Source organism: Spinacia oleracea, chromosome 6 (assembly GCF_020520425.1).
Source record: "Spinacia oleracea cultivar Varoflay chromosome 6, BTI_SOV_V1, whole genome shotgun sequence".
NCBI classification, from domain to species: domain Eukaryota; kingdom Viridiplantae; phylum Streptophyta; class Magnoliopsida; order Caryophyllales; family Amaranthaceae; genus Spinacia; species Spinacia oleracea.
In genome coordinates, this window is record NC_079492.1 from 106633993 (window position 1) to 106656210 (window position 22218).

At 35.7% G+C, this 22218-nt stretch overlaps 4 protein-coding genes and 1 long non-coding RNA gene across 5 annotated transcripts; 3 read left to right on the forward strand and 2 right to left on the reverse strand.

The window, feature by feature from the left end:
- The first annotated feature begins 271 nt into the window (after nucleotides 1–271).
- Nucleotides 272–4342, forward strand: LOC110783527 (uncharacterized). The gene is made up of 3 exons (XR_008924747.1): nucleotides 272–885; nucleotides 1160–1233; nucleotides 4269–4342. It is a non-coding gene; the product is annotated as an uncharacterized lncRNA (long non-coding RNA).
- A 953-nt stretch (nucleotides 4343–5295) lies between these two features.
- Nucleotides 5296–8830, forward strand: LOC130463448 (uncharacterized). The gene is made up of 3 exons (XM_056832583.1): nucleotides 5296–8057; nucleotides 8137–8242; nucleotides 8321–8830. Exons 1-3 carry the CDS (start codon nucleotides 5296–5298, stop codon nucleotides 8828–8830), a joined length of 3378 nt encoding a protein of 1125 aa, XP_056688561.1.
- A 2268-nt stretch (nucleotides 8831–11098) lies between these two features.
- LOC130463449 (uncharacterized) lies at nucleotides 11099–19032 on the forward strand. Its single transcript, XM_056832584.1, has 8 exons — nucleotides 11099–11790; nucleotides 11874–12118; nucleotides 12438–12650; nucleotides 12733–12825; nucleotides 15681–15782; nucleotides 15910–16338; nucleotides 16433–16507; nucleotides 18851–19032. The coding sequence occupies exons 1-7, from the start codon at nucleotides 11223–11225 to the stop codon at nucleotides 16478–16480; spliced, it is 1698 nt and encodes a 565-aa protein (XP_056688562.1). The 5' UTR covers nucleotides 11099–11222; the 3' UTR covers nucleotides 16481–16507; nucleotides 18851–19032.
- On the reverse strand, nucleotides 16977–17406 carry LOC130463450 (uncharacterized). Its single transcript, XM_056832585.1, has 2 exons — nucleotides 17334–17406; nucleotides 16977–17278 (listed from the first exon to the last, which is right to left on the reverse strand). Exons 1-2 carry the CDS (start codon nucleotides 17404–17406, stop codon nucleotides 16977–16979), a joined length of 375 nt encoding a protein of 124 aa, XP_056688563.1.
- Nucleotides 17450–18377, reverse strand: LOC130464347 (probable inorganic phosphate transporter 1-12). The gene is made up of 2 exons (XM_056833881.1): nucleotides 18043–18377; nucleotides 17450–17909 (listed from the first exon to the last, which is right to left on the reverse strand). Exons 1-2 carry the CDS (start codon nucleotides 18319–18321, stop codon nucleotides 17823–17825), a joined length of 366 nt encoding a protein of 121 aa, XP_056689859.1. The 5' UTR covers nucleotides 18322–18377; the 3' UTR covers nucleotides 17450–17822.
- Nucleotides 19033–22218: the final 3186 nt, after the last annotated feature.

Consider the following 22218-nt stretch of genomic DNA (forward strand, 5'->3'; position numbering starts at 1 on the left):
GAACTTCGAAAAGCCTCCGGAATGTCCGTTTATGTTTTTTGTTCGCCTCGAAGACTTTCGAGGTCTATTTTCTCCCACTTATCATTTTGGAAACGAATCTCCAAAAGGACATCATTTCGAGCAAACAAACATTATGTTATGAAAAATTCGTGGTAGAAACAATACCCTTGTGTCTCATTTGAACAAATCACAATCAAACATACATCTATACTTGGGCCTTAGTTTGTTGAATAACAAACACGAAGCTCCCACTGAGTTTACACTACAAAAAAGAGGTACATATTGAGACGGAATTATTGTGACGGTCTAACAAAGAGTCGCAAGGAAATTGGGGCGCGAATATTAATTTGTAAATTGCGACGCTTTAGAGAGCCGCAAAATATTTCGACGTTCTAAAGCGTCGCTATTTACAAAAAAAAAGACACGTGTGTTGCACGTGTTTGTGAGGCAGCAATGCAACTGAATTTTTGGGCAAAAAATCCCGCCTAACTCTCTGTTTTTTTCGCAGAATCCCGCCTAACTCTCAACCCACCTCCCACGTTTCTCTCAACCTCCTCCCACCGACATACCTTGCTGAAACTAACCACCCTCGTCAGATTTCCGATGAATTCGTATCTCTCCTCCTCACCTTCAGCACCGGCCATTAACGAATTCCATGAATTCCGTCTTCAACCTTTACGTTAGCAAAGTCAAATCTCCCAGTATAAGCTATCTCACTCCTCATCCTATAAATTCATGAAAAATCCCAATTATTGAATTCACAATTCGCTCAACAAATTCAAGATAAATTCGTTGCTCTCTCTGGTTTTTAATTGGAGAAATTCAAGCATACTCTGGTTTCTTAATTGCTGCTTCATCCTCGGTGTTGCCGGATATATTCGCCAGGTATTTTTGGTCTGCTTCACGCCTTCACTATTTGATTTTTATCATATAACAATGTTTAGGTTTGATTCACTATTTTAATTTCCGTCATATATTGTTAATTCACGTTTTTTCATGTCAATTTCTAATGTCAATCATATGCCTTTAAGTTTTCCATGTTATATTGCATCCTTAATTCAAGAAAAAAAACTAGAATGGGTCTTCTTAGTTTCTGTGATTTTCTATATACCGCTTACAGAGTGTTTGCTATTTCATTTATTTTAGTTTTCAATTGCAGATAGTTGGTAATTTGGACGATAGTTGGAAAGTGGTGAACGTCTGACTTCTTCTTCCGTGTTGTTACTACTGTAGGTATTGTCTATCTATTTCTAATTTTCATAGTTTTAAATTTGCAACTTTTAGTTGGCCTAGAATCTTTGAAATTTGGATACATGGCAATGCTTTGTATAAAGACACACAGACATTTAGTGAGATTTAGGTGATAATCTCTGACCAAGATATCTGGTACTTAGTATGAAAAATCTGTTGTCAATCTTTAAGACACCTAGCTGTACTTGGTTAGTTTAGGTTGTCTTTAGTGAGAAACTTGGTGCATCAAATGAGCATGTTGGATGAGTTTGCAAAATTATTTGTCGCTATAAAACTTATACTAATTATTTGAACCCTTTCACTTAGCATTTTCTACTGTTATCTATAACTTCTTTTGAGGCTACACTGTTTTCTGTGACTGATTATGTGAAATGTGTGACCGATGGACTGACTGTAAGTAGAAAAGAACTGAACAAACTTTGCACAAAACAGAACTGAGCTTTACAAAGCAGAACTTAGTATTAGGCGACTGATAAGCTCATTGTCTGTCTGTCATCGTTATGTTAAGCTACTGCATGCTTTCTATATGTCATAACTGTAGTATTAGGTAGTGGCAGTGTATCGCAGTGTTAAATATCTTATCTTATCAGCACTTTGCTTGTCTTTATTATAAATTTCTTTGCCTTTCCCTGCTTTAGTTGGCACCAAATATAGGTTTGACTACCAGTTGTATGGAGTAAGGAATAAACCTATGCAGTAAGCACCCTAATCTGAATATATGCAGTTCAAAACACAGAGAAGTGAGAGTAGCTTTGAACTATAGCTTAACCGAGTTAAGGGATAGAACATCCGGTTTTGATTTTTGAACTGTCATAGCTGGGATGATAAACTCAGATAACCATTTCTGAGTTTCTATCATCCGGTTTTGAACTGTCATAGCTAACCAAATATTATCTTATCAGCACTAGCTTATTGTTTATCTGGGTTTATCATGCCAAGTTGAGAGTAGCTTTGAACTATAGCTTATCATCCGGTATTATTTATCTGAGTTTGCAAAATTATTTGTCACTCTAGAAAGATCAAGCGCCAACTGGTGGACAACCTTAAAAGCTAGCTTCTTCCTTCGATTATCAATGAGGTATTTCTTTAGGGCACCTCTAGGAAGATATTTCACAACAACACATCAGATATTACTAGGGATGCTAATTAGGCCACTTTCTGTTTGTATTTGTAGTCCTGAGGCCCCCATCTTTGCCCCAATAAACTGCAGCATGCATAAATGGTTTTTATGACTACGAGCTTTGATAATAACATATCAGTTAGTTTCAACATGTATCGAGTTAAAAGTAACAGTAGCAAATTTTTGAGATGGATGGTTTGGCTACACTTTAGGTTCTATTGTTAGAAAGAACGACATTGTATTCTTCTGTTGAATTATTTTGAACTTGCGAGTAAGGGTTTATGGAATTATGGTAAAGAGTCGTTACCTAGCTTTTTTTAGTGCTTCTCTATAGAGCTGTTTAGAATATTTTTTATTACATACCTGAACTTTTTATCTCTATTGATTTTAGAAAATAGATCATGCATTACATGACAATAGATCATGCATTACATGACAATAGATCAGTCCTAGGCTATTTACGACATAGAAAATAGATCAGTCCTGCTCTGATCAATCCTGATCAGATCAGTCCTGATCGGATCATTCCTGATCAAATCAGTCCTAATCAATCCTTACTGATCCATCCTGATCAGTTCTGATCAGTTCACTTCTGATCAGTTCACTTCTTCTCCTGATTTGTGTTGGTGTTGTTTAGGTTTAATTACTTTATCCCACACATAAATAATGTAATTGGAATTGGAAAACATCCCAATTTATGTTGGTTTGCTAATATAACTATCGAACCTTAACTATATACATCATGTGTTGCGCATAACCGGGAAAAAATGGGAAACATTAACAGAAAACATTTTAGAGGCTATGCAATTGCACCGGATAGGAGTGTTTCACTAAATCAGTTCAAGCTCAATCATAAGATTATCGTTCTATTTGAATAACTCTATTCTTAACAAATTAATAGAATCTAATCCAAAATTGTGATTACTATTCTTATTTCATTATTCAAACAAACACTATCTAAGAGCTTAAGAAGTGGAGTAATACATACTGATTGCTACGGTGTACAAGTTATAAATAATTGATCGTGGAATTGATGAGTCGTAATAGAAGAGTAATCTATAATGACTAATATTTAGATTAGACATAACAAGGTAGGATTAATATTATTATAAAACTTTTGGGAGTCTTTTTAATTATGTGTTGTGTTCTGTCAACTTCCTTAAATATGAGATAATATGGCTGCTTAATACGGAGTATGGTGATCACTTTTGAGTAATAAATGGAATAGCTAGCTTTCTATGGACTGTGACACTTGCACTCTCAGACGACATAGAAAATAGATCAGTCCTGATCAGATCAGTCCTGATCAGATCAGTCCAGATCAGTCCTGATCAGATCAGTTCTGAAAAGTCCTTACTGATCAATCCTGATCAGTCCTGATCAGTTCACTTCTGATCAGTTCACTTCTGATCAGTTCACTTCTGATCAGTTCATTTCTGATCAGTTCACTTCTGATCAGTTCACTTCTGATCAGTTCACTTCTGATCAGTTCACTTCTGATCAGTTCACTTCTGATCAGTTCACTTCTGATCAGTTCACTTCTTCTCCTGTCCCTCTACGTTCACCACTATCTCCTTTCTCTCTCCTCTGGTATTTTTGTCGCCCCACAATAACGACTTTCGTAAACTCAATTGCTTGATCCCCTTATCGCGGAGTAGATTGCAGATAATATTTGCTTTTACTTTCCATGTAGAAAAAATACCCTTCTTTGACCTGCGCTTAGCACATTGCTTCCCTACATTTGTTCATTTTCATGGAGCATTCATGGTCATGAATTGATATGTTTGTAGTGTTTTCTGTTTAAGTTGATAACTTCATCTACTATATTTTTTAGATTTTAAATTCCTGATAATGTTGTTGTCCTTATATTTTGACCATAATTTATCAACATTATCAGGTTTCGCCGACCACACCGGTTCAAGGTTTCCTGTGATTCTTTAGCGTTGTTCGTAGGTTCGTGCATCAGTTCGTACGTTGCTACACCGGTTCAAGGTTTCCTGCAAGTCTTTAGCGTTGTTCGTAGGTTCTGCATCGGTTCGTACGTTGCATATGCTCTTTGATACTAGAGGTATGTATACTATAAAGTCCCTTTTAGGTTTTTTATTGGACAATTGTTATTTCCCTAATTTTGTATGGACAAGGGTGGGCTACAACTCTGCAAGTTAGGTTTGTTAAGTGTTAGAATATAATTTCCGTGGCTTTACATTTCCTCGATGTCCAATATATATACAATGAGCATATACCGACGTTTATTGTGCTATCATAACTTACGTCAATCATGCAAAAGTTGGATCTTTCTATTGTATTCTTGTTGATTTAATTTCAAATGTTTTGATATAATAGCTTTCAATTTGTAAGTACGTATTTTTGTTAGCTTTGGCATTTTGTGTTGGTATTGTTTGTCTAATTACATTATCCCCACTACATAATTTTGCTTAGCTTAATTACATTTAATCCAAGAAATTTTACCATAAATTCTGATTATGTGATGCCACGTTACTTAAGGTACTCTTACTCTTTTTAAAAAATGGATTTATATTGTTGTCTTCGTGTGAAGTTGAAAATATCACCTTGTGCGCTAAAATCACATGCTTTATTTTCCTTGCAAATTCATGTGAAGTTGAAAGTATGATCTTGTACGCAAAAAGAAAATATAATATGGAAGTGATATAGGGTAATAACTTTTAGAAGATGAAGATAGATCACAAATATTAGTCACTAAGGAAGAAAGATTAAACAAAAAACCATAAGTTATGGTATGAATTAAGAAGAGTTGTGTACGGAGGTGTTATGTGACTTAAATTAATCTCGTGTGATATATCAAGGTTCTAAGAATGATTATAATATTTTAATAAGTACATATAAAAATTTCCTATTCTGCGACCGACGTATATTACTAATTACTCAACTAATTTCGTATAGATATGGATAAAAGTTGGATCGATCTACCCACTGGTCATCATGAATATATCGACGGTTGTATGGAATTTATTGAGTTTGCCAAGCAAGATCTATTCGAAGGAAAAATTAGATGTCCATGTAAGAACTGTAAGGTAGAGAAATGGTTCTCCGTAAATGAAGTGGAGAGGCATATTTTGTTTAAGGGATTTTATAAGCCATATAAGGATTGGATTTTTCATGGTAAAGGGGATACGTTTCAGCGTATGTTTGAGAGTGATGGAGGGATTACTAGTGAAGGATCCCTTGATAACCAAAGTGGGTTTGTAGGTCGAGATAATATGGGAGGGCTATTAAGATCAGCATTTAGTGTTAATATGCCTCCCAATTGCCCAAATTTAGAAGCACGAGAGGATGATGAATGGATTGAGGAGCCCTTGGCCTATGACACAGATGTAGAATATGATTATTCTACAATAGAAGAAGATGTGACATATAAGAAGTTGCTTGAAGCTTCTGAGGAGAAATTGTACGAGGGGTGTATCAATTTTTCAAAGTTATCTTTTCTGTTACACTTGTTTCACTTGAAGTGTATGAATCACTGGTCCATAGAATCTTTCAATATGTTGTTGAAGCTAATTCTAGATGCATTTCCTCAAATACTTGATTTTCCCTCTTCTTATTATTACAGTAAGAAAATGATAAAAGACTTGGGCCTTGGGTATGAAAAGATTGATGCTTGTCCGAATAATTGCATGTTGTATTGGGGTGAATTTTTAAAGAAAGACAAGTGTCATGTTTGTGGTACATCGAGGTGGAAGAAAACTAAGGATAGGGGCAACGTTGTAAGTGATCAAGGTACGGATACTTGTAAGAAAGGTGTGCCAGCTAAGGTAATGCGATATTTCCCTCTTATACCGAGACTAAAAAGAATCTACATGTCATCATCAACAGCAGAAGATATGAGATGGCATGATACAGAGCGATTGGGTGAAGATGATAAGAAGATTTTAAGGCATCCTTCAGATGGCTTAGCATGGAAGGCATTTGATGAGCGTCACAGTGATTTTGCATTAGACCCTCGTAGTGTTCGATTAGGTCTTGCGAGTGATGGTTTTAATCCTTACCGTTTAATGAACACCACTTATAGTACGTGGCCAGTGATGTTGATTCCTTATAATCTTCCACCATGGTTATGTATGAAACCGTCTTCTTTCATTCTGTCCACGCTTATTCCTGGAAAATCAGGTCCCGGAAATGATATTGACGTGTATCTGCAGCCATTAGTGCATGAATTGAAATTGCTGTGGACAGGGGTTGAAGCTTTTGATGCTTTTGCCGGAGAGAAATTTAATTTGCGTGCGGCTTTGCTTTGGACTATTAATGACTTTCCCGGCTATGCAATGCTCTCTGGTTTGAGCACAAAAGGTTACAATGCATGTCCTATATGCTTAGATTCCACGCCTTCTGATAGATTTGGGAGCAAGATTTGCTATTGTAGCTATAGAAAATGGTTACCTGCAGATCACCCATATCGATGTCAAGGTGACAAGTTTTGTGAGAAGTTTGGAACTAATGAGTGGGGTAAAGCCCCATCTCGTCCTAGCGGCACTGATATATTGAGGCAGCAAGAAAAGGTGAAGCATGTTTACGGAAAGTCGAAGGCACCACCGAAAAAGAGGCAAAGAGGACACGATGATGACGATGATGTCCAAGATGAAAGTGACTTTGGTACCAAGAGAAGCATATTCTTTGATTTGGTGTATTGGGAGCATAATCTTCTAAGGCATAATTTAGATGTGATGCACATTGAGAAAAACGTGTCTGAGAATATTTTGGGAACTCTTCTTAGCATGGATAAGAGTAGAGATAGTAGGAATGATCGAGAAGCCCTTGAAGCATGGAGAATAAAGTCTCACCTTTGGCTGAGTACTAATCCTAACGGAGGTGAATGCATGCCTCCGGCTTCCTATTCTATGTCTACGGAGGAGAAGGAGAGGTTCCTAAATGTTTTGCAGAAAATTAAAGTTCCTGATGGATATGGATCCAACCTTTCTAGTTGTGTGAATATGAAGCAAAGGAAGTTGATTAACCTCAAAAGTCATGACAACCATGTTCTAATGCAGGATATCCTTCCCGTTGCCTTAAGGGCCTCGAAAGCTACAAAAGTAATTGACTTGTTGGCTAGATTGTCTTCCTTTTTCAAGAAGTTGTGCTCTACAACTATTGATCCAGATGATTTAGATGGTCTTCAAAATGAAATTATTTTAACTCTTTGTGAGTTGGAAAAGGAGTTTCTGCCTTCATTTTTCACAATCATGGTCCATTTGTTGATTCACTTAGTGGAGGAGGTTAAACTTGGTGGACCAGTGCAATACAGATGGATGTATCCCATTGAAAGGTTAATATCTTACACGTCTAAATTATATTCTTTTTATTTAATATTTCACATTTATCATATATTAAGTACAAATGTTTTATTTGAAAGGTACTTGTCCCATTTGAAATCACATGTAACCAATAAAGCCCAACCTGAAGGATCTATTGCAGAAGGCTTCCTTTTAGAGGAGACAATTAGGTTTTGTTCGAGATATCTTCAAGGTGTTAAGACCATTTTCAACATACCTAAAAGGATGGATGATGACATTCCAAATCCCAATGATTACTTGTTTAATTCTGGTGGTCGAGTTATTGGGAAGGAGGTCAGCATTCGCCTTGATGACAAAAGCTTAAAACAAGCTCATCGCTACATTTTGCTTCACTCTGATGAGATAAAAGGGGATCTGGAGTAAGTATTATGTTGGTTTTCTTTTGAATTATCAATTGTTATAATAGATGATTTTTAATTTTGTTCTTCTTCCATGAAGTGAATTTTTAACCGAGAAACGTCAAATGAACTTACAAAATCCTGTCACGGAGAGTGATGAAAGTAACTGGATCATCAATGAGTTTGGAGGGTGGCTGCAAAATAAGGTTACTTAAGTTCTTTTAATGTGAATACATACTTCTTTTAAAAAAAAATGTATTTGATTTAATGATGTATCATCGTAGGTACATTACATAGATGCAACCACCGAAGATGGGAAACTAAGAAAAGCTTTGGCGGGTGGTTTGCATTCTTATGGTAGAAAATTAAAAGGATACATAATCAATGGATACAAATTCCTTTCCACGGATCGCGATTCTCGTCTTTTGACACAAAATTCTGGAATTATGGTCGAAGCGGATGGAGATGCCTACTATGGAAAAGTGAAAGATATCTATGAATTTGATTATTACGGAGATTACAAAGTTGTATTGTTTCGTTGTGATTGGGTAGACATTCATAGGGGTGTAAAAGCATATCCAAATGGCGGAGTATGTGTCAATTTCTCTAAATTGATGCATTCTGGACGATTGTTGCAAGATGATCCATTTGTATTCTCATCTCAAGCAAAACAAGTTTTTTACATAGAAGATGAGATACAAAAGGGATGGTTGCATGTTGTTAAGAACAAGCCTAGAGATGTGTTTGATTTAGGGGATTCTTTACCAGTAGAGGAAGAGGGTGGGACCAATTGATCATGCTTATTATTTATTGTTTTGCTTTGGATTTGTATTTGTTCATGACGTTGTGAGTCATATTGTTTAATCTGGTTGAATAATGAGTTATATACTTAATCTATACTCACTTATTTTATTGTCTACTAATGTCCAAGTACCCTACTACTAGTTTCTTTGATGGTGATACAGATATTTTTATACCGTTATTCCGTGAAAAGGGGGCAATTTATCTTTATTTTTTGTGATTTCCCCCTTTTGTATTTGATTTGATTCATGTTAACAATTAACAATGTGCATCCACCTCTTCAAAGCTGCCATTTACTACTATACTAAGCTGCTGGATCACCCATTGGATCCTCTTTCTATGTCTTTTGACTTTGAGAATCATATGTGACCACCGACTTTATATAATTATAGCTAGCTTTTTTCAAGCTTCTCTAAGCTCATTTGTATTGTAATATTGATCCTTTTATCGCCTGTTTTCTCTCCTATGGAATGTATAACTCTCTTGATAATCATTTTCTTAAAACTACAGGCTCAGGATATTACTGATTTAGGCTCTCTGAATCAAGCAGCAAAGATCTTTATTCTAGGTATGGTTCCCCTCCTTTCTTTTCAAAACAGAATGGGGAATAACTAATAAGGTAGCCAAATCATTTTGTTAATACAAGTCAGACATGCAACTGTTGCTTGATGTTGTTTTGCTGGTTCACAGCTTCCTGATTTGTTTGATGACTTGTTTTAGATTGTTCTTTAGCTTCTTCCTGGTGCCATGATAATATAAAAATTGAGAGTTTTCACTGTAGTCTGAATCTCAGAAAAGGAGGGTGTAGCAGGTTCATCTTGCCCTTTCCCTCATAACTGTAGAGCAAAAGTGTAGTAAATGAGTGTAGGCCAACTAAAATATTGCTTATAACTTCAGTCTAAACTACACCCAAAAAAAAGGAAGTGTGCCAGCTATGAGATCATCTCTTTGATCCATCGGAACTGAAAAAATTGTTTTTTGGCAACTGACAATAAGCTAGCTAGCAGATTTCTCAACCAAAACAGTTAAAATCAGAAATTGAGAAAGTACCTTGAGCTTCTTTTCTATATAGCGTGCATAGTCAGTCCACAAATCACTAGATATAGGAAACTCAGTGATAGCACGTTCATATAGAATCTGAACACGCGCAGGGTCACCTGCAGATTCTTCAAATTTCAAGTATCTCTGCAGAAACAAAATACATGTTAAAACCAATAAAGGGATAATTTGAGTTCAAGGGAGATAAACAAAATTCTTGCTACCCTCATTATCTTGATAGCTTCCTGTTCGTGCACCCAAAGATGTGAGATCAATCCCTCCAAATGCCATCCATCACCCTCCTCATTCCACCAAGCTGCTACACACTCATTCGCATCCACATTCGTAGGGGCCATAGTGCTAATTCGACCTCCAGGGAGATTTGGTAGCCACCTGGAGGTTGGTTGTTTCCATAGTGCTAATATCTTCACTTTCTGATAATATCTTCAGTGCATTTCCGTTAGTTGTTTCCTTTCTGGTTTGCCTTCTCTATCTTGTTTCGTGCTTATGCTTGTAATGTGACAGGTTATAATGAAACTTAATAAAGGGATGAACGGAGCAAAAGGCCTTCCAATATAAAGTTTTCAAGTTCCTTGAAGGTTTCAGACTTTTGAGTCTATGACTTGTATATTCTAGACTCTAGATCACTCAGTGAGCTAACGACCAATTAGAGCCAGGATGAATTTCTTTTTCTCAATCAGATTTGTACTTTGCTTCTATATTTACGGAGTTTTCTGCTCATTGTAATTCTTGTTTATGTGAAAATGTTAAACTGATTTAACGTGTATGATTGTCACTTTGAGTGAATACCTATTATCCTATTTAGTGATTCATTCTTGTAGCAATTGAGTTGGTTTAATGACCTTTTTATTCATGGCTGATTGTGTTTCTTACTTTCTGAACAGGAACTAAAATATGAGTTACAGGACTAAAAGAACATTGGTAGCTATTGACGAAGGGTCGAGCATTGCTGCATCCAAGTCCCCAAAATCTTCTGATCCATCCACCCAAAACTGGGGACCGTTCAGTCCTCCAACACTTGGAGTGTCACAGACATTTGGGACGGTATCACAACCCATTAAGCAACCAGTAGCTGCTAAAAAAACCATGGTTGCACCACAATCATCCTTGCCTCGGCCTACTTCCATGGTTTCAAAGCCACAACTGAAGGCATTATCAAAACCATCCTTTACCCAGACAAAACCATCCTCTAACCGATTACAACAACCAATTCCGCCCACTCTTACAGGAACAACACAAAGTAGATGGTATAAAGGACCTACGTTTCCCAATCTGACTGAAATTGCAACACAAAAAGCGTCAACACCGAATCCACACCAGCCTACTATGCAGCCTGTGTTGCAGCCTTTCAAAGCTACCTTGCAGCCTTCTTTGCAGCCTTTCAAAGCTTCCCAACAGCCTCAAACAGCTACCAATCAGCCTCAAAAAACTACCCATCAGCTTCACAAAGCTACACAACAGCCTCAAAAAGCTACACAACAGCCGGTATCTTCTTTTACAAGTGTCAAACCACATTTAGAGAAAAGAGCATTTGTTGCACCTTTGGGAGCAACAAAACATGTGATGTCACAATCTCCTACACCACCAGACACCATGGCTATGAAAAAGAGAACCGGGAAGCAAGAAGGTCAGTTGCCTCCAACATACATGCATGTGAGTGAGAATGCATTTCAACCTCTGCGATCTCCTCCATCCAATCAGGTTGAGAGTGAAGTTATGCCAAACTACAACTGGGACGAATTTGAAGAATCGGCTTCTGAGAGTGAAAATGAATTTGATCAAGGAGAAGGAAGTGATACTGCTGTGAAGAAAGCAACACTTCGACATCGAATCATTATTCCAAATTGGCCAGAATCGAGGGAGTTTGATGAGAAGGTGGAGGCTATAGCTATAGGTAAACATGTCTCTATATCAAATATGCAAACTGTAAATTATCGATCTTGGTGATTTTTTAGTCTGATTTAGCTCCTGTGACAGATGCTGATGGAATACGACATCTGGTAAAGGGACCAGTTCTGCCTCGAGACGTTTGGCATGATGCAAAGGGGTTCAGATACATTGTCAAGCTCAATGAATTCAACCAACCTATTCGAAAAGGTGGGAAGATCCTTGTGAGCTTCCTTGGAGATATTGCAAAAAATGATTCACTTTGTCCAGTGGGAGTCCCAAGTTGGCGTGCTGTGAACAATCAGTTAAAAACTAATGTTGTTACAATGATTCGGGTATGTGGATTTATTGTTCTTAACACTTATGTTAATTGTAGTTTTATTTTAGCTTGGTTAACTGTGTAATTAGCTTTAAATTTATTCTGTTTCCATCTATGTTCATCAATCAGTTGCCCGTTTTTCAGGTTTTTATTTGGTCATGGGGGTTCCGACCCCGGGTTAAGTTTCTGCAGAATCACTAAGTTCACCTAGCTAGTTCTGATCAGATCAGTGCTGATCAGATCAGACAGATCAGTCTGATCTGATCTGATCAGAACTAGCTAGGCAAATTATTTTGTTAACATTGTAACTTAATTTTTCCTTTTTTTTTTTGAAGAAACATTTTGTGTTACCTGATGGACCTCTAGTTAACAAGGCACTAGTGATGCGTATTGACAAACCATGGAACAATCATCGATACAAATTGAAGAGGGATTTTTTCGCTCCAGTGAATAAATCTCGAGAAGAGAACTATGCCAACGTGCCTGATGGAGTGTCCACTAGGAGTTGGACGGAATTGGTAGATTATTGGCTTTTACCAGAGGCCATGGTTTGTGACCCCAAAATATCCTAAATTTAGTAAGTTTTATTTGTTTCACCTATATATGCTAACATTGGTTTCATGAAACTAGGAAAAATCTGAAATGGGAAAAAATGCTCGAGCTTTACAAGGAAATAAGCACAACAGTGGTGCTACAAGCTTTGCTAATCGAAGAGTTGATATGGTATGCTTTTCAACCTAGCTATTTGGTTTGTAGCATTTCAATTGCTATAGGTGCTAAGTCTAAAATTCATAAACAAATAAGAGTGATATAAAAGTCTAAAATTCATAAACAAATAAGAGTAATATTTACTCGTATATGCATATCTAATCTCACACATAAGGACATTCTTTAGTTTTCTAATGTTAAAGTAGAGAAATGTAGAAAAGTTGGCTATGCGGGCAAATGGAATTGAAAGCAGCAGCTGGGAAAATCTTCCTACTTTCCGTTTCTGTTATAAACCATGTTGCAGAAGTATACATTATGTGACTCTTCAAACGTTTTGGAGATAGTTGTCCTAGATTCTCATGAACTTAGAGCTTTTAGGATCAGGAAACGGGGTTACCTGACACTATTACTGTCAAATAGAGTCAACTTTTTAACAGGAACTAAGAAGTATGATTCTGGAGGGTGGTCTGGGGATGGGAGCGGGTGTGCGTGGCTACTCCAAGTTTAAAGTAGAAAAAATCATAAAGCAGAGGCAATGAAGTCCATCTGCAGTGCATGAAGCTGCAAAAACTATTCAATTTAAACAACAAAGGCAGTATTTCATTCTATTACATTATCCCCATAAACTTAAGGCGATAAAAAATTGTTCACAAAGTTCTAACTAAAACTCAATAACAAAGAATAAAAATTATGCATAATTAAGCATAACTAATCATTATTCGATCTGCATTTTTACAACAAAAACCCTGCAATGATAATCAATTAATTGTGAACGAAACATGTTTAGCTGTTAGTCTGTAGGTGTAGCCTGTAAATTACATTGTTGGTCTTAGTGAGAACAGATCAAGTAAGTAGCTGTTAACAGATAAATTGTTATGGAGATCTATGTTTGAGATAGGCCAGCAATTAATGGTTCTTGCATTTGCTCTGAACACACTAAAATGCAAATTCACAATGAAATAACAAAGAGTTGATTCTGCTACGTATCCAATAACATATTCTGGTATTACACAAATGGAAGAAAAGTCATATACAGAGTAGTCATATATTCTGGGATTAGTTATCTTTATCTACTTTCTTGAAATCCAGGAAGCAACAATGGAGTTAGGGCAACTGTAGGCAGAAACTTTATCGGAGATGCGGCCTTGTGAGCTGCATATGCAAGTGAAAATGTCCCAACTTTCTCACTTGTTTCAGTTGATGATATTCCCAGCTATTGAAGTAAGGCTGAGACATCAAAACCAGCATTAATAAGAGCATAGCATAATGTAAATAAAATTAGAGATGATGTGAAGTGCGGCCTTGTGAGCTGCAAATGTTGCAAATCAACACCATTATTATTTCTAATTTGAGATTAATCAAGCACAACAGCCTAAACATGACTAATTCAAGAGTAAATCAATTACACAAATTCAAACCTATCCAATCAACAAACAACCAACAACATTCCTTTCTCTATTAACATTTCAACCAAAATAACAAAGCTTCACCTCACCACCACCAGTCCACCATATAATTTATTCCCGAAATAATGTCTTTGATCCTTTAAAATGAGTTTTTGATAATTGGTCAAGCCATTCAGCACTAAAACTCACTAATTTAGCTAAATTCTAGCTGACATCAGAAGTTAACAACCAACTAACTAATATGGTTCTTTCCTAAACATCTCACTCGAAACCAATTAAGTATTCATTCAGCAAACCATATATGTTCCAGGAAATTCTAATCCCCTTCATGATGACATACATTGTTCTAGAACTTTTGATAATTGATCAAGCCATTCAGCACTAAAACTCACTAATTTAGCTAAATTCTAGCTGACATAAAAAGTTAACAACCAACTAATCCGGTTCTTTCCCAAACATCTGACTCGAAACCAATAAAGTATTCATTCAGGAAACCATATATGTTCCAGGAAATTCTAATCCCCTTCATGATGACAATACATTGTTCTAGAACTGAAAACCAACAGGAAATCCAAGCTCGCTAAAGGATATACAGAAGCCAAAATCAATAAACACAACAATAACAGAATAAAACGTATGTAAACGGCTGCAAGAACAACATACCATACAGAGAACATCCATGACACTCTTGGCCACCACTTTCAGGCAACAGCTTGACCCTAAACTTCTGAACTCCACTCTTAGCATCGGTATTCGACTCTGCCTTCGGCGCTGCCCTCACAACCTTCAAAGAGTTAGGCTTTTCCTTCTCCTTCTCCTTCTTATGAGGGGAAATCGGAACCCTATGGTGCCCGTGGGACAGCGTCGAAGTCGTCCAATTGGTCTGGGTTTTCATTTTATTTACTCACTTAGTAGTCAAATTATCTGTCAATGTTTACATTATCAGATTATAAGAATCGACAGATTATCTGTTAGTCCTCTGTCAAAAGCATAGAGGCCAGCTGAGATCATGGGATTCATCAATGTCCATATTGATTTTAATTATTGGATCATGTAAGATAAACTAAAAACAATGCAAAGAAAATGTACCTGCAAACAAGTTTGCAAAAACTTATTTACCTAATATCTTAATAACTAGAACTAATATTTGCCACTTGTTACAGAAACAAAACAAACTGAATACAGGTATAAAGCAACTATTGGCTGATATTTCTTCTGTTTATTATCTTCCCTGCATCTACAAGGAAACGTACTCCTGAATTCCCCTTAGCCTGACACAATTAGCAGAGAGCTTGCTGATGTCACTGCCTCTGTTGCCGACTCTGTCACCCCTTGCAAAGTGGCAATGCACCCAGCAACCCTACTACGGGGATAACAACTCAAAGTGTTAAACAAATATAGTGATAGTCGGTTTAAGAACTTCAAAATTTTAGTTTTCAATTTATTTTTTTCCTGAAATTGCAGAAAGAGAAGAAAGGAGTGTTTAGCGAATTGGCATTTTTCAAATCAGTTTACGCCAAAGAAGATGGAAGCTTTAAAGAGGGCACACTTCCTCATCAATTTGTGGTATCATTGCATTGAGCTAATTCTATAAATCAATCTTGTCTCTTGAAGTCTATTTATTTTTTTCTTTGCTTGTACATAGTATTCTTGGTTAATAGATTTTGAGTGATCTTTTCATATTATATAACAGGAGGATGCCAACAAAAAGGTCCAAGAAAATCTTGCGAGTTCCTCTTCTTCAAAGCCCGTAATTGAAATTGAGAATGCAGTCTTTAATGAGCTCATGTATAAAGGTGAAGTACCTAAACGTCCTCTGAATTATGGATTTGGAGTGAAGCAAAGCGACATCTTTGGAGTGGAAGGTTTGCTGAGGAAAGAAGGGTCAAGCTATGTTAACAACAATGCTATGGAAGTGGAGAACATGAAAGGTGAAATATCAGTTGTCAAGAAGCAAAATGAGGACCTTGCGCAACAAAATCAAGTTCTAAACACCAAGTTTGAAGAAACAACACAATCATTTAAAATGATTGCTTCTTTTTTGGGACAAGTTTTGAAGGAAGTACGCAAAGGGAATGTTTCATCGAACCTTTTAGATGGTGCGGAATCAGCAATAAATATGGTTAGTTATTTCTGGAAAATATTCTGATTGAGCATCATGTATCATTACCTGAAATGTGGCATATCTAATTTACATATTAAAATGCTTTTTGTAGATTACTGATGATTCTGGTGGCAATGGTGACAACCAGGCCGAGAAATGAGACTTTGACACTATTGCCAAATGCAAGGTAATTTCATATGGAATTAATTAACTGCATTTCATGCTTTATAGATAAACTTATAGCTGAAACAAGCTTTATAGTTGTCGATTATTTATGGATGATGGTGAGATTAGAAGGTAGATGTTTAGATTTAGTATTATCATAATAAGGTATTATGTTGATATTAGCTGAAACACGAGTTTGGTGTTAGGTCTGGGTTGTTAACAAACTATGGTTTCTGTTAGTTAATTTATGATGCTCCTTCTGTAACGCGTAAAGAAAACACAGTGTTAAATGTCAATCCAAGACAGCAGCGACTCCGACTTACTCTCCTGATAAAACCTCATTCGAACTCTGACCATGAGTGAGAGATAAGTCTGAAATCAACTACTATAAAAAGTTTTAGTTGCCATAGAAATTGCTCATAGTATAAGCTTGTTTTCTGTTTGATTGACTTCTATAGTCTGTTTCATTTTTGGTCTGTTCACTCATAGTACTATCTTAGAAAAATCGTATCAATCTGTTTTTCCTTATCCGTTTCTGGTTGTAACTGTTGCTTCGCCCTCTCAAAGTTGTCCACCATTGGAAGAAGACTCTCAATTACTTCTCCCTGTGCATCGCTTCGAACTGATAGTCTCTCTTTACCTGATCTCCTTCTAAAGTTATCAAAGTCAGCTTGCAGGCGGATAAATCTATCCTTTCCAGAAGTTATCTCTTCTGTCAAAGTTGATAATTTCTCAACCAACTCGTTCTTTTCTGTTTCTAGTCGGTAAACAGCGATCTCTATTCTGTAATGGTCTGATAATCCTCAGTTAAACAGCCTCCTTATAATATTTAGTGAGAGTTTCCACACTTTCCCACATATTCTTGGTACTTGTCTCTTCTTCTGTTTCCCCAACTTCCTCCTCTAGCATTTCCTCATCCATCTAATATCACCAGTAAAAAGAAAATCATAAGAAATGAATACCAATTACCAATAAATGAATACCAAGTACAAATTCTTTAGCTATTGTACTTGTAAGCATCACTTGCTTTGCTTCTCATCACGCCTGAATATTATATCAAAGGAAAAAAGAAAGTTCTTGGGGTCTTAATCTAAATCTATAACTGACAAGAGGAACTAAACTCGAAAGATTAAGAATCTACAGCTTTGATAACATGAGAAAACTGAATCTGCTGCTACTGCTACTGTTGTTGGGGTCCTGATGTTGAGGTCCTGCTACTGCTACTGAATCTGAAAACTGAAAGTTCTTGAGGTCCTGCTGTTGTAGCTGCTGCTACTGCTCAGTCTTGGTGTTGCGTAGTTTTGCAGGTTTGCAGTCAGTCAGGCATACTGTTCTGCTCAGGCTGGCTTGCTGTTGTGCAGTTCTTTTGTGCAAACCTTGTGTTGTTCAGTCTGGTTCTGCTGTGTAGCTTGTTGGGCTGGTGTCTTGTTTTTTTTTTTTTTGGTTTTCAAATGGGCAAGCCTGATAATTAAAGAAAGTCACAGTTTAAGCAGCAAGTTAATGAACATCAGAGGCTAAGGATAAGAAAGCCATTATGACTAAGGTAAGACTATATACCTTTTTCCTTCCTAACTTGTCACCTAACCACCCAAAGATGAGTTGCCCAGCAAAGGTACCACACAAGGCCACATTCATGGGTATAAACCCTGGGCTAGTTGGATTTGGCTCAGTGTAATAGAGACGGCCTAAGATTTTGGTCACCACAGATATGGAGAAAAGCTCATAGACATTAGTAAAGAAGCCCATACCAAGAATCATGAAAACTTTCAAGTGGTACCATTGTGTCTTTGCTACGTCAAGTACACTTAGCACTTTTAACTTTTGTCTCTTCGCCATTGATTAGGAAGTAGGAACTAACCTTTAATTCATACAGGGAAAAAACAAGGCAAAAATCAAATATTAATGTTTAAAGTGTTATTATACAAGCATTGCAAATTTGTAAAAAATGACCTTTTATAAATCAAATTTTGCGAGTTTGGCTGGTGTCGTTGTAGAATGTTTTAGTGTTTTTTGTTTTTGCTTGGGTGCGGGCTGTGCTCCCTTAGCTTTTGTTTCCCTTGTTGTTTTCTGTTGGTTGTTGTTTGGGTTTCTTCCTTTGGTAATTAAGTTAGCTAATTTACCAATAATATATATATATATATATATATATATATATATATATATATATATATATATATATATATATATATTCATTGTTCATGTCTATATTTCTAATAGTCATGCATTTTTCCCTTGATTAATAGTTGATATTATTTTGAGAAGACGACTAGTAGTTAGGATCAAGCTGGTTAGAATTACTGTTAATTTTCCCTTGATTTTATGGAATGTTCATCATACTATATTTGACATTAAATTTTCTTTGCAGATTATTGATGATTCAAGTGGTAATAGTAAATGTAGATCAAGAGATGAACAAGTTATCTTGAAGCTAAGCTAGCATAACGATATGTTTACTTGTTCGTAGTCAGGAAGTTGTTTTTATTTAGTTTTGGACTATCTTGTAGAAAAAATGATAATGCTAGTTAGAAAGTTATTTTTGTTTTAAAATATCGCTTTTATTTCAGTTTGACTAGACTCTGCGAATTAATTTAATGTATAGATGATTTTTATCACTTTTCCTAAATTAACTACTTAAGTATATATGAATCATAGCAAGTTAATATGTTGCTTTAAGATATATAGTGTACGTACGTAGTAAGTTAATGTATTTGATTATGATTAATTATCTATGGTCGACATATATATATATATATATATATATATATATATATATATATATATATATATATATATATATGAAAAAAATATGATGCAAATTGTGACGCTCCAAAACGTCTAAATTATTATGTATATATGAAAAATAATATGATGCAAATTGTGACGCTCCAAAGGGTCTAAATTATTTTGGAGGGAATGGGGGGACCTCGCACGAAAGTGAACATATAGTGACTCTAATAAGAGTCTATATATTTCGGGTGTCTAAAGCGTCTCTATGTGGTTTATAGTGGCGGAAAAATGTGTCTATAAACGTGCAAATAGTGACGCTTTATACAGTCTAAATATTGCGACTCTCTATAGAGTCACTATATCCCAAATAGCGACGGAGAAATATGTCGATATTTTGCAAATTGTGACGCTCTAAAGCGTCGGTAAATAGCGGCAATGAAAATAGCGACCCTCTCCCAAAGCGTCGCTATGTGAAATAGCGACACTGTAGAGCGTCACAATTTGTCCCAAAAAGCGTCACAATGTGCCGCGTTTTTTTGTAGTGTTAGCAACTCTTTAGATATATAATTATGAAAAGATATTCTGAAATTTCTTTTCAATAGCTTTGACGAATTTGGTTTAGTTTGGTGGTAGTTGAGCATTTTGTTTAGAAATTATAGTAAAAGTCTTTATGATTCATCATTGATCGAATCAAGTACTAATTGACTTCGATCATTCCACTTAGATATGCCATATCTCATGGAGCTAGATTGTGAAATTACAACACACAATCATTGAAGATCATTTTTGGTCTCAAGCAATCATTAACATGATCTATCCTAGATCTTTATGATTTCTTACCAAGTGGGATTTATACTTTTGAATCTTTGAACTAGCCAAACAGATTCAAACTTATATCACATTTGAGTAAATAAACCTATATTCACTCAAATCTGTGTGAAATAATAAAGTCATAAAACCTTTCTTTAGCTTTGAACTCTATTGTCTAGGCGTTCTAACAATAGTTCATATCTTTTGTTACTTTCAACAAGTAAGACTAGCTTGTCTTGAATTGATCTAGAAATCAATCAACTTTCAAAAGTCCATCAAAATAGAGCTTTTGAATGTTAACTTGTTGATATGGTCTAAGCAATAATGCCAAAGATTAGTAGAACTCAAATCAAGGGGTTGATTTGAACCTAGTAAAGTTTTTATTGTTAAAGAGTTGTTTGTTTTAATCAAGCATATTGACTCAAACCGTAAATGACCATTTCATTCAAATAAACAAACAAACAAACATTGTTTTCGTTCTTCTGAATGTGAGTCTTTCTGTGTTTGAAGCAGAAATTTAGGTATGCTGATTATGGAACAAAATAGCCATTAAGTTCCAGCCTTTGAAAGGACTTAAAACAAACTAGATGACCCTACAACTAATGTAGCATTGCCATGCTTTATTTCCCACTTGTAGGTCATTAGTGTATTCTAGCTTCCATTGTTTGAGTTATTACCGAAGTAAGAACCTCAAGCGGTATATGATACCAAGGAAGTTTGATCGCTAGGTCACTTCTCTTTAAACATAAACATATAGGTAGAAACGGAATTGTAAATTCCTTTCATTTGTTCCTTTGTTTTCCTATTTCTTGTACCCTTTCCAATAGCCTTAAGAATTAAATTCTCTAGTGTTAACTTTTATACCTTGTTTAGACAAGTCCAATGTCACTTCAACAAAGTTCTTACCATTTTATGTTGAATATTAAGTTTCATCTAGATGATCTTACCAGAAGCTTCTAAAGTTCTCTAAGCATCAATCTATTCGAATGTCTAGGGACTAGACTCATTCGAGAATTAAATGGACAAAGATATTAGGCTGTTAACCATTGGTAAAGCTGAGCTTTTAAACTCAATGCTTTATGATCTCAAAACTACAGTGTATTTTGAATTCACAAGCACCAATCGGTTCGCCGTTCGACTTTGATACTCGAAAACAACCATAAAAGTCGCTAAAAGAAACATATATTTTAAATTGCTCATTTTCTCTCATTTCCGTGAATCGTTCTTGGATTCACTACCAATCGAGGAAATTTACTATTACCTTTCTAAAAGGATTTATTGCAGTGCAAGATATTTAATTATAAACAATAATTAAAATATACATTGAAGCATGCAAAGTCTAAACATTTATCATGAATAATAACTTGAAAATTAAAGCAATCATGCAATTCAAACAAGTTATTAGCATTTTATTCGAATTTATTGTTCCGGCAGGTGTGAATAAAATTATTCCAAGATCCTAAAAACCATTGAAGAATTAAGCACATTATTTATTTAGACTCAATTCTAAAATCTTTTAGGTAAGCAAAAGCCTTTTGCTAATAGTCTAGAAACTACTCTTGGTTGATAGGTACGTCTAAGAACTTATTAGGTAAACCTATCGATTTTGCCACGACATAAAAGGACTCCTTACTTATATCGTTGAGTTTCACCAAAACTAACATGTACTCACAATTATTTGTGTACCTTACCCCTTTAGTATCGATAAGTAACACCTCGCTATGGCGGAAAACTATTACTAAGATCGATGTAAAGGATATCCAAGTAAGTGTTATTTTGGCATGGCACCTTTTAACTCAATTTTTAAGTTTGGAACTTAAGGCTCTTACTATGTTGGTTAGATTTTAAGTGAACTAAAATCCTTAATCATGCAACATAATCAAGCTTTGATCTCATGCATATTTAAGACATATTTAAAAGCAATAAATAACCTAAAACATGCATAAGATAAATGTGATCTAGTATGGCCCGACTTCATCTTGAAGCTTCAACTTCAAAGTCTGTCTTGAAAATGGATTGGAAACTTCGTCTTGAATTTCACCGTGGGAGGCGCCATTTTCTTCAAATAGGATAAGCTATAATTAAACTAATTACAACTATTTGATGGTACGCAGACCATATTTGAATTGAAAAAATAAATTTGGTGCTTTAGACCAATTACATTCAAATTAATGGTACGCAGACCATATTTTCTAT